Source organism: Centropristis striata, chromosome 20 (assembly GCF_030273125.1).
Source record: "Centropristis striata isolate RG_2023a ecotype Rhode Island chromosome 20, C.striata_1.0, whole genome shotgun sequence".
Taxonomy (NCBI): domain Eukaryota; kingdom Metazoa; phylum Chordata; class Actinopteri; order Perciformes; family Serranidae; genus Centropristis; species Centropristis striata.
Window position 1 is genome coordinate 8,494,218 of NC_081536.1, and position 12,537 is coordinate 8,506,754.

The window sequence follows — 12,537 nt, forward strand, 5'->3', positions numbered from 1 at the left end:
ATAACTTAATTCTAGTCAGAAATCAGTTAAAAAGATCATGTTTTTACCGTCCTATTGCACTGGGCGTGTTTTATATATTCAGTTCAGGTTTAGTTGCATTAAACTGAAATCCCTTAACGGACATGCCCTTACAGATCCCTCTTCATCTCATCTCTTTTCCACAAAGGCACTTGATCTGAAATAAAAGAAATAAAAATCTTAATTTAACCAATGTATATTTGTATAACTCTATTTTTCTTAAACTAATCATATATGAAAATGGAAAATGATGTTTTTATTATGCATATATATATATATATATATATATATATATATATAAATACTAAATTTCCACACAACCTGTTTACCATACAATTTATACATTTTACTATTACTCATATAAAGTTTCATTGTTGGCCTCATTGCCACATGACAATAAAAGAAACTTGAACTTAAAATTGTAGTTGTTCGATTGTTTATTCTCCAGACTGCTCTAGTGCTCGTTGTTAATTCAACTAAAATGTATGATTGAGCTTCAGCTCTTTTAATTGAATTTTTTTTTTTTTCAATCAATAATTCAGAAATTGTTTTTAAAGGTTACTGCGGCCCAATCTGATGTTTTTTGGGATCAGGTTAATAACATATGTTAAACCATATGAATGCATTTTTTGACAGGAGTAGAAAAAAATGCTTACTGCTTTACCTTTGTTGTGTGAAGTCTTCGAGACGGATCAACCATGTTTTCCAGTACTCCAACATCAGCTCTGAGTTCAACTTATGAGCATGGGCAGGTGAGCCATCCTTGTAGGCCACTACGATGAGTCCATTTTCAACCTGCAATGAGGAGAAATCAGTGGGGTGTGAGGTTGTTCTGTCTTAAGCAGACATGCAGTAATTATAAAGATTAAGTATGTTGTTTTTAAGGTTCTTTAATTTATCTTTTGAGTAAGGAATCTGACTTCAGGCTAAGAGACGGTTAAAGAATATGGGGGAAAATCATCATTTATCTCGGAAGATCATAGTTCTGAATGATTACTCACCTTCAATTTCAATGATGCTTTCGGCTTCTGACGATTATCATCATATACAAGATAATTGAGATAAATTGCTTATTGTGATGCGTACCGTTTCCCAATGGTGCTTTTGTTTTCTCTTGTGTTATATATCTAGCACACCATTTCCTTTACAGCTGGTTTGTTGTGGAATGCATTAAATACAGTTTACCAAAATGTTGAATTCATGTGTCATTACATTGCAATATATTTGATCTAATTTATTTTTTAGTTATTTTTATATATTGAATATATGTTTAGTAGTCTTCAGTAGGTTGTGAAACTGTGCTAACATTACAATAAAGTTATTTATTTTGATACAACTTACTTTCATTTGTTTATGTATTTAAATAAATTATTTATATATATATATTTATACATATACAATCTATATGTCATTATGTAATTATGTATTGATTCTCATTTTATTTCTTTTATGTATATCAATTTTTCTCCATGTATTTTTTTATTTCTTGTTAGTCGCATTATATTTAAATTAAATTAAATTATATGTATATTTAAACCTGTTCAAGAAAATCCAATGTTAAAGACTTTCAATACAAAAATTAAATACAAGATAATGTTGCCAAACTTAGCAATAGTTTTAAATAATAATGATTTCAATTTAGATTTTTTTTAAAAACATGAATATGATTGAGCAGAACTAATAGATTACCTGGTATTTGTAGTTGCCGTCGTTGTTCAGAGCCCCGGCGTAGGCAGCCACCTGAACAGGATTGTCATATGTGTTGCTCAGGAATGGTTTAGGCTTCTCTGAAGTCTTCCAGTCGATTGCACATAGCACACCCCTGTAGAAAGAAAAAGCCTGTCAAGTCTGGTATAGAAAGGTAAAGTCTACCTTTGACTGTAAATATTTACCTGTAGCGGGCAACACAATCCACAATTCCCAGATAGTTCAGTGTGTCGTGTTGCACAGTGCTTTCAGTAGCTCTCACTGCTCTGACATCCTCCAGTACATGAGAGATGCTCTCCATGTATCCTTGGATCTCAGGTGAATGCTCTGTTGTCTCTGAAGGATTTTTGTTTCTCCATGTTTCACCTGAGGTCAGGATATCCTCCAAAGCTGAATGGAAAAGCTTCCCTTGCCTAAATAAATCTGATAAAATACAACAACTTTTGGTCACTTTTCAGTTTATCCTGCCTCTAACAAATCCCTCATCAAAGATGACACACCACACATATTTCATCCTAAAGCAGCTTATATTGATGTCGGATAACTTACTCTGACTGTAGTCTTTGAAGCCTTCCTCTCCAAGCTCTGCAATCATTTTTCTCTTCCATCTCTCCAGGTAGAAGATCTGCTCTGGGGAAAGTGTCTGCTGAAGAATCCGGGTCACACTCGGGACAGAAGACCTGCCTTGGCCCCGGTTTAACAAAATCCGTGCTGGAGGTCCCGACTCTAACTCCTCTGTTTCTAGAGTTTGATCGCAGTGTAGGAAGGGATGCAGGGTTTTGGGTACCCTCGTCTCTGGTCTTGAGGAGGGCGTCTGAGCTTTGATAACAGGTCCATAAACGTGCTCGTCCTCCGTTTGGAGGGTCTCGGGCGTTTGTGAACTGACCTTGGAGGACATGACGGACTTCACAAGAGAAGAGTAGCGCTCACTGTCCACTGAGCTATACGGGCTGGGTCTCTTTGGGGATTTTAAGCAATGGCAAGCAGAGAAATTGCTCGCAGAGAGGGAGGTGCATAGAGGAACAATGATGCCCCCAACGCACACCACGCGTTTAAGAATGAACATTGTGACCACTTTCACACAACAGGCTTAGAAGACAATAAGTTATTAGCTATCTAACTACATATACGTACAGTAGTTTCAGTGTTTTACAGTAAAATAATCACTTTCCCCTTCATTTTGGTTACGGTACTTGCCCCAACATGTTCCAGAGTATCTCAGTCAGAAGACAACAACTGTTTCTGTACGACCTGTATTTTCAGTTGCGCAAACTTCCATGTATGGGAATTGAAGTTCCGGATTTGAATCATATGACTTCATTTATAACAGTAAAAACGACATTACCCATAATACAGCGCAGTGTTTCATTGAAATCCATCCGTGTTGTTATTAAGCCGGCGGTTCTCGTTTCCTTTTTACGCCTATTACGCCTCATTTGTCCGTCACCTTATAATAAAAAGTATATAATGGCTGTTTAAAAAGACGTTGTCACGAAGCTTTTAAAGTTTTTTTTTTTTTTTAACTTTATTAAAGCAACATGGTGCAATACAATACACCAACAAAACGCCTTCAACAATACAGAGGCAAGCTTTCATATAAAAACATTGTAAAGTGTACATGAATTCAAAGTTTTTAATAGCTTTCATGTGGGTAGATGTCTTAATAGATTTAATATATTGTTTGGTCATTTTCAAAGACAAGAAAAATAGGGTTTTGAATAACGTAACAACATTTATGGATATGTCATTTGGCTAACTGTATTGAGAATGATGATATAGTATTGTTTTTCTTTTGCAAAAGGAAAGTCAGTGAAACCAAACAGTATATGTTCAAAGCACAGGGACAAATGAGGTTCAATCGAAAAAGAAATCAGGTTACAAATATCTTCCCATAATTTAGTTGAGAAAGGGCAAGACCAAAATAAATGAAAAACATCTTCAGGGTGTCCTTCACAGAAAGAGCAATTTTAGTCTATGTCTTTCTTAAATCGTTGTAAAAAATAAAAAATAAAGTTTTAAAAAAAGAAAACTTTAGATGGGTAAATTCTGTGAATTATCTTGAAAGATACTTCTTTAACCTTATTATTGATTATATATCTAGCAGGTAGATTCCAGATCTTTTTCCAGTTAAGGTTATTCCAATAGGTTTTTACATATGGAGTTGATACGACTTCTTTCTGAAATAAAGAGCGTATATTACGGTTGCTATTGCGTGTAGAGGAGAAACAAATTTGGCCGATTTCAAGTTTGGTTGGATCAAAGGGCAATAATGATGGATTTTGTATTAATGTACTTTTAAATAACATAATAACAAAGAAGCATCTGTTTGTGAAAGTTGGATAATTTTAAGGGGATTTTTTCACTATTGTAATGACAAAATAAAAGGAAATATAGGCCTCCTAATTTAGAGAAAATAAAGTTTGCTATGAAGTTCCAAATTGAAGAGGGATTCTTAATTAATTGTTTTAGCCAATTAATCATTAACCCTTATTATATGAATTCATTATTACTGATTTTTTAATGTAATGTTTTGGTTTCGCCATACAAAGTTAAATACCATCTTATCAATATTTTTTGAGACCTTTTTATTAACATCAAGAGATAAAGCAGCATATCAAGAGATAAAGCAGCATAGCTTTTAAAGTAACCCACGGAAATATAAATGTGGTGTGAGTGATAAGGTTCAAAAACCAATCGTCGTATTTGTAAATTAGACGTTGTCCAATCAAATTCACCTTGAGGCGGGATCATCAGGATGGGTCCATGGAAAAAAAAGGTTTGACAGCTAAGCAGTCAGCAGAGGGAGAGCTTCCTGCACATAGTTTTGTTATTTGGGTTGTTGGCCTATATTGCCGTTCCGTCGAATAGCAGCCCCATCATGACATCCACCATAGACGAAAGCAATAAAGAAAAGGTAAGTTAAATGGGTCTTGGCATGTAAATTGCACCAAAAGTCTGCCCGATAGCATTAAGGTAGCTGCTTTCTGGCTAAGTTATTGCCGCTAACTTGTGTTGTTTTCTGTCTGCATAACGCTAGCGTCTGGCTAAAGCTAGCTAACATTTTATCGATAAAGCTATAAAGAAGTGGGTGGCGTTTAAACCCAGTGGTGTCAAATAGTGTTTATGCAGGGTAAAGGTGTTATTTGATAATGTTACCTAGCACACTGAGCGTGTTAAAACACGAAAAGGTTAACGCTACTTGGCCATTACAGCACATACCGTAAAAAGTTGCCGAAAAGTAACATATGACACATATTATATGTTTTACTACGCTTTGACTCCATTAAACGACTGAATTGCAGAGTTGTGCAGCACACTGGCCTGTGACAACTCAGTGAGCTAAGACTATTGCCATTCTGACAGGTGTTTAACTAACTTTATTCTAATCCTCTTGATTTTATTTTGCAGGGTTTAAGGGTGTAATCAACTTAAATAGTAGTTTTGGGTGATGTTGATTTGCAGCTGTTGAATTGTGTTATACTGAAAGGATTTTTTAAATATGTATTTTTCGCTCCATTTAAACCAATAAGGTAAAACTGTAAAGAAACGTGCTTGAAATTCTATGTAGACCTTTCTAAAACAGTTAAAACAACAACAAAAAACCAACATTATACTATTTGTGATGGTTTTACATAAACTGGCAACTGAGTGTAAGCTCTGTGTAAATGTTAATCAGCAAGAGAGTAAATAGTAAATACTTTATTTATGCTGTAGGCCATAATGTAGCAGATCAACAAGGGTGTGGAACTAGGCCTTAAAGTGAAAGCAGGACTGGAGTCTGTGCTTAGTTATATCCAAAATGAACTGTATCCAGACCTTTTACCCACCATCACCTAGACACTTTAAACTCCAAACTCACGGATTAATGATTTCTAATGGAAATTAACTTTATGGATTGAGCTTGATCTCTATCGATTGAGACTGTTCCTGATTAAGTATGTTTTTGTGTGTCTAACTTCCTCATTGTGAAGTTGTACCTGTTTGTTTGTTTGTTTGTTTGTTTGTTTGTTTTGTTTATATGTGTGTGTGTGTGTGTGTGTGTGTGTGTGTGTGTGTGTGTGTATATATATATATATATATATATGTATATATATATACACACACACAATGTGTATATGCATGTATGTATATATATTGACAAGCTAGAAAAGAGTCCAGACACTTAGGATGTGTTAGTGTTGCTGCGTTACTGGTTAAACACTTTGCTGATACCGTTAACCATCTTAATTATTATTTCTGACTCATTATTGATGTTATTGAATCATTCTTCAAAAAAGTTATAAACTGTACTTCATTTGTGTCCCTGCTACATGCAATCCCACTTTTTATTTTACATGTAAATTTTCAGTTAATTATGGTGTATTCTTTCTCCTTAGATGCGCTCTGTGTCAGTGGATCTAAACAACGATGCCTCTCTTCTCATTGATATTCCTGATGCACTCTGTGAAAGGGACAAAGTCAAGTTTACTGTCCATACAAAGGTAAAAAAAAAATATATGTATATATATATTTGAACCCCAGCACATGAAATTACTCTTAACCTCATACTATTCTACCAGGATTGCTGACATGTTGACAGTTTTCTTTACAAAATACTATTAAATTAATTTTGTTTCCAGACCACACTTAGCTCTTTCCAGAAGCCAGAGTTCTCTGTCCCAAGGCAGCATGAAGACTTCATCTGGCTACATGACACTCTGGTAGAGACTGAGGAGTATGCTGGCCTAATAGTAAGTTGGACTACCTTCAGACATGACTCACTCAAATGGACAGAAGCTGTAATATTTGTCTTTGACACCTGTGTACTCAATGAAAAAAGAAGACTTTAAAACATAGGCCCACAGATCAACAGCCATCCTTTAAAAAAGGTTTAATAGTATTTAATGCAACACCTTTAACCTTTCATGAATCTTAAGTCACTTATTTCCTGCTTTATTATTCATAGATTCCTCCAGCGCCCCCAAAGCCTGACTTTGAGAGCCCAAGAGAGAAGATGCACAAACTGGGGGAAGGTGAAGCCACTATGACCAAGGAGGAGTACACTAAAATGAAGCAGGAGCTGGAGGCGTGAGTGTGACACTCAAACAAAAAAAACAACAACACATATTTCTTTGTTATACATAAATGTTATACAAAAAACATCTTGCTGTATGTTTTTTTCCTTTTTAGTGAATACCTGGCTGTGTTCAAGAAAACTGTCCAAGTGCATGAAGTCTTTCTGCAGAGATTGTCCTCTCACCCTGTTTTGAGCAAAGACAGAAACTTCCAGATTTTCTTAGAGTATGACCAGGATGTGAGTTCCCTATAATGCTGACTTCCTTTCCCAGTGTGTGTCAGTTGGAATAGAGGAAGTCGAGTTTACTAGACTTGTGACACATGGCCTACATCCTGCTGTGATCAGCAGTTATGCTTATCTGTGTAGTCTTTGTCAGTTAGTGGCTGTGGTGTTTGTTAACAGAACTTCGCTAACTGTTAAACTCTTTATATACATAACTACTAGTCTGATAAAAGAGAAGAGGCAACATGTATTTATGGACCGTATCCTGACACAATATACTATTGGTAGAATCACCATAATTAGTTCAGTTCCCACTTCAACATATACAAATAAATCATATTGCTCCCATTGATTTAATGTGTACCCACTCTAAATTCTGTAATTTTAGCTCACTGTGAGGAGAAAGAATGCCAAGGAGATGTTTGGTGGATTCTTCAAAAACATGGTGAAGTCAGCTGATGAGGTCCTTATCTCAGGAATTAAGGTGAGACTGATGTATATCTACTTACATTATACAGTCATGGAAAAAATTATTAGACCACCCTTTTTCTTCAATTTCTTGTTCATTTTAATGTCTATATCTCGTAATATCTCGTAAGAGTTTAAGAGCTGATATCTAGCCATTTTCCATGGTTTTCTTGATAATAACCAAAATCATTATCAAGCAAACCATTGAAAATGGCTAGATATCAGCTCTTAAATTAAACTCTTATGAGCTATTTTTGTAATATTTTAGTTGTACCAGGCAAAAATGAACAATAAACTGAAGAAAACAAGGTTGGTCTAATATTTTTCCATGACTGTATGTATAACAGCATTCACAGCCCCAATTCATTTTGTGTGTGTTTATGTCCTGCCCAGGAAGTTGATGACTTTTTTGAGCAGGAGAAGACATTCCTGCTTGACTACTACAGCAAGATAAAAGACTCAACTACCAAAGCAGAGAAAATGACCCGCTCGCACAAAAGTATAACAGGGTTTTTATGTCACCACATTGCAGTTATCAGTTGATGCTGAGTTGTGTAGAACAAATTTATTTCATTTTGGAATTAGTCTAGCTTTAATTGCTAATTTCTGTTATGATGTTACAGATATTGCGGATGATTACATTCACATCTCTGCCACTCTGAACACTCTCTCTGCTGATGATAGCACGGCTAATAAAAAGTGAGTTTGATATATAATGTAATGAATTTTATGCTAATACTTTTATGTAAAGGGTGATTTTCTAAAGCTGCATTATGGTGATGTTTGCATGCTTATTGTTTTAAATTTCATCATTGGCAAAGCTGTTGCAGAGTTTCCCATTTTTTTGTTTTTACTTTTTTCTCTCAGGCACCTGGAGAAGTTGTCAGACCTGTTTGAGAAGCTCAGAGTGAGTAAAACCTCTCCAATTACCAACAAACTGAGACTACTTTCTAAATAATTCTTCTGATTCATGGATGCGTTGTGGTGGCTATTAGAAGTCTTTATTTGTCTCCCTGCAGAAAGTTGAGGGAAGAGTTGCATCTGACCAGGAGCTGAAACTCACAGAGCTGCTCAGATATTACATGAGAGACATCCAGGCTGCCAAGGTGAGACATGTTCATATTCTGCTTTCATACAAGACTCAAATGAAGTTCACATATTGCTGCATTTCACTTTATGTGACCCATTCTACCCAGACACAACAGTACTCAGTGAAATTAAAAACACTCTAAGTGCCATGGATCAAGGCTCAGAATTAATCCTCATTGTCCATTATAAGTGGATCTGAATTAAGATTTATGGGTAAAGTTGAAGAGAAAACAATCTGCATTACTCAGGGCTTTGTGATGAATGAATCTAAATAAATCACATATATCAGTATTTGCAGTGCGAAGCATTTAAACATATTCAAAGCCTCGTGAACCCACTGCAGTCCATTGCAATCCATTTAGCAATTGAGTTGGTTAATCAGTCACAAGTTGACTTACCCAGTTTGTTCTGTAATTAATTACTCAAAATAAATGTGCTATTACAGCCCTAATTTGTATCTAATTGCCTTGAGGAGCAGAAGTGTGTGTATTTCTCGATCAATTACTTTCTTTCCAGTACATCTTCTGTTAAAATCTGTCTTTTGCAAATATGGAATTAGATTTTGAATGATTTGATGTTGAGCTTTATGGATTGCTAGATAAGTTATCTCTAAAATATTTCTAGTGCATTTGCTTTGCTTTCGGTCCCCCAGTTATTCCCTTATTTCTCACGGGTCATTTCTCATCTGGAACATGTCAGGACCTTCTGTACAGGCGAGCCAGGGCATTAGTTGACTACGAGAACTCTAACAAGGCTTTGGACAAGGCTCGACTGAAGAGCAAGGACATTCCCCAGGCAGAAGAGCACCAGCAGCACTGCCTGCAGAAGTTTGACAAGCTCTCAGAGTCTGGGAAGAAAGGTTTGTGCATCCATGCATAAGAAATGCAGTTTCACTCTGTACTTGTTTCTGTGTGTGTAAAACGGAATGCACTGTGCACACTTTTTCAAAACTGTTACAATGTTACCCCCATAGAACTCACCAATTTCAAGGGCAGGCGTGTTGTGGCCTTCAGGAAGAACCTCATAGAGATGGCTGAGCTGGAGATAAAACATGCCAAGGTGAGCAGCACAATACAGCAGACTGGTTTACACAAAAACAAAAAATAATACTCATATAATACTCATATAGGCACAAACAATGAAGTATGCATGATGTGTTAACTTTGTCATTGCATGGGAAATATTTATATATCTGGCCCCAGATGTTTTTCCATTTGCTGGTTTGCAGCCATTTTCCTATCAGCCAAGATAATAGCAAATTGTATCTGCTGTGTAGACCTTTTATCTGCAAATTGTAAGATTTCTGCTGACGACGTTTATCATCTACCACTGGCGCTTTGTTGTTGTTTACATGCTGTGGTTTAGTTAGTCATTTGCGAAAAACTGAAACACCTAGGTGGCAACAAAATGCAGGCAGTGTATTACTGGAAGCAGTAAACATTGGAAAATTAAGTTTAACACACCTTTTTCTTGGTGCATTTAATCATTTACACTAGTTTACACCAAGTAAATATACGTGCCCTTGAATACTCCCAAGAAACAGAATTCTAAATCACCAAAATGAAATTAGAAAATAAATCCAAATATATTTCTTACCTTCTATACCATATTACCCATATCCCTGTGTCAGTGATTATAGTATATTCCAGGTTCATAATCATTGTCTTTGCAGCTTCATCTTCAAACCTTTTGTCCTTTCAGTGAGGCTGTTCTGTGTGATTGAATGGAAATTTTCCCACTTTGGCTTGTGCTCAACTTGATGCTCATGCACCTTTTTGTGGATTTCTCTTTATCAATGTTATAGTGTTTACATGGCTTATTATGTTCAATCAGGATGACTATTTGTTAAGGTTCCCATAAGTAAGATATGTTGTTTACACTTTCCTGATTATGGCTGGGATAGTGTGCATCTGAATGTTTTATTTGGTGAAGTATTGGATGTCCTCATGACTTGGAACAGAACAGACTATTCTTCAGGAGTATTAATGCTTTTTCCCCCTGTCCCCACAGAACAATGTGACTCTATTGCAGGGATGCATTGAGCTGCTCAAGAGCAACTGACAAGTATTCAAGTATTCCTGTCCTGCCATCACCAAGTGACCAGTCATAAAAAATGGAGACCTGGCGCCCCTGGGGCCTTGCATGGACATGATTTCACGCCCCATCTCTGCTCCCACCCATGGGTCTGATGCCACTTTAAAACCCTGCATGAGACCAAGTGTCTCATAAGCAGAATGTCTTCATGTTTACAGAGTCCCTGTCCTCTGGTCCGCGGTCCATCCTTTTCTATTATTTATGGAAGTCTAACTTGATGTGAATGCCTTTAGAGAACGAGGCTGCCAACATTAAGGTCTTCCATCCCTTTGCAGAACCATTAGAGGTGATTATCTGTTTTTTCTTATTTTTACATTATGCACATAATACAAATCTTGCCTTTTTGATAATATTTTTGCCAACATAAATTCTGACTCTAAGCTTTGCTCTTATGTACAATTCTGAATACTTTTTTTTTTTTTAAGGCTTAAGAGCATATTTTTTCGCATAGCCATAACATACGTTTTATGATTCATATGCTTAATCTGTTGGGGCTTTTTGTTTGCTAATGGAACAGTTTTACACAAGCAAATCCAGTGCCTGGAAAAACCATCCTCATGCCCTGCATGCCTGGGCTCTGAGATTAGAGTACAACCAAACCAACCCTTTAATAAGAAAAACTCATGACAAGACAGATCATCTTCTTGTGTTCTAAAATAGCTGCAGTTCAACTCAGGAATGGACAGTTGGATCAGTCCCCACATTCTTGTTTGTAAGAAGTGGCTTCAGATCCCGCAGTTATCAAAGATACACATTAGTTTTGCAAATTTCAGCAAGAAATTGGTGAGGAGAATAAGTGGAACAGTTTGAGCATTTAGCATTTTTATTTGCACAAGGCATACATTATACCCCTGCACTACATGTATCACATCCTCAGCAACCTCTTCCCTCTTCTTTACTCTGCCCATTCGCTTTTCAGTGTAATTTAGTTGTTTCTCTTTATTTTGCTCTAAATTTTCCATTTGTTACTGATGGGGTGTGTATCATGTATCAGACCTGATATATTTACCAGATCCCCTAAACAGTTTATTTAAAGCAGTTATGAAAAGATGCACTAAGAAGATGAAAACGATTTTCCAATCATGACCAGGCTCAGAGATGTGTTAAAATGCATTATAGTTTTTTAAGAAATTGAATGTATTTCTAATGGATTCCAACGAAGTGAATTCCTTTACATTATGCTTTTCTTACAGGACATTAGCCTTTTTATAAATTTGTAATAATGGCATTGAATAAATCCTACTTTCCCAAGATCCATCTGTACCATTTTGTATTTGTTTTTAGGGTTGATAACTGACATTCAAGCAACAATATAATGAAACTTATATATTTTTTTGTATGAAAACGCACTGAATTTTAAATTTTAAAGAGCACTATATCATACCACTAGGTGGTGGTATCTATCTATCCTGTATCCTGTTTCCACTAAGCTTTACCACATGGGCTCCTGACTTTTAACAGCTGTATACACCTTTGTGTTAAATCCATTGACTGTGTGGTGCATTAGACTTTAAGGAAATACCAGAGCGCTCATGGGAATGACCATCAGCAGAAGAGTGCACATTTTATGTCATTCATGAGTAGCACTAAGCAACATGACCTAAACAAATGTGACACGACAGGCCAAGGGAAGCTCTTGTGAGATAAATATCCTGTATCTCTGATATGTATCAAAATCATTTTTATTGCCAAGTAGGTTTTCACATAGGAATTTGCTGTGGTGTGTTGCTGCATAAGAACAAACAAAGTACTAAAATATAAATGGAGATTAAGGCAAGTACTTTGAGTCAAAAATCAGCAGCATTAACAAAACACATGAAGAATAGAAAAAGTAAATATACAACAAAAAAAAAGGTTTTTTTAATTGGGGAAGGAGCTGTGTA

At 36.0% G+C, this 12,537-nt stretch overlaps 2 protein-coding genes across 2 annotated transcripts; one reads left to right on the forward strand and one right to left on the reverse strand.

The window, feature by feature from the left end:
• Positions 1–38: 38 nt before the first annotated feature.
• Positions 39–2,997, reverse strand: mgme1 (mitochondrial genome maintenance exonuclease 1). The gene is made up of 5 exons (XM_059359903.1): positions 2,275–2,997; positions 1,911–2,148; positions 1,708–1,840; positions 683–813; positions 39–175 (listed from the first exon to the last, which is right to left on the reverse strand). Exons 1-5 carry the CDS (start codon positions 2,789–2,791, stop codon positions 148–150), a joined length of 1,047 nt encoding a protein of 348 aa, XP_059215886.1. The 5' UTR covers positions 2,792–2,997; the 3' UTR covers positions 39–147.
• Positions 2,998–4,515: 1,518 nt separating this feature from the next.
• Positions 4,516–11,118, forward strand: snx5 (sorting nexin 5). The gene is made up of 13 exons (XM_059359979.1): positions 4,516–4,639; positions 6,102–6,206; positions 6,345–6,455; positions 6,671–6,792; positions 6,895–7,018; positions 7,392–7,487; positions 7,865–7,970; positions 8,095–8,170; positions 8,339–8,378; positions 8,491–8,577; positions 9,260–9,419; positions 9,534–9,619; positions 10,571–11,118. The coding sequence occupies exons 1-13, from the start codon at positions 4,604–4,606 to the stop codon at positions 10,619–10,621; spliced, it is 1,200 nt and encodes a 399-aa protein (XP_059215962.1). The 5' UTR covers positions 4,516–4,603; the 3' UTR covers positions 10,622–11,118.
• The last annotated feature ends 1,419 nt before the right edge of the window (positions 11,119–12,537 follow it).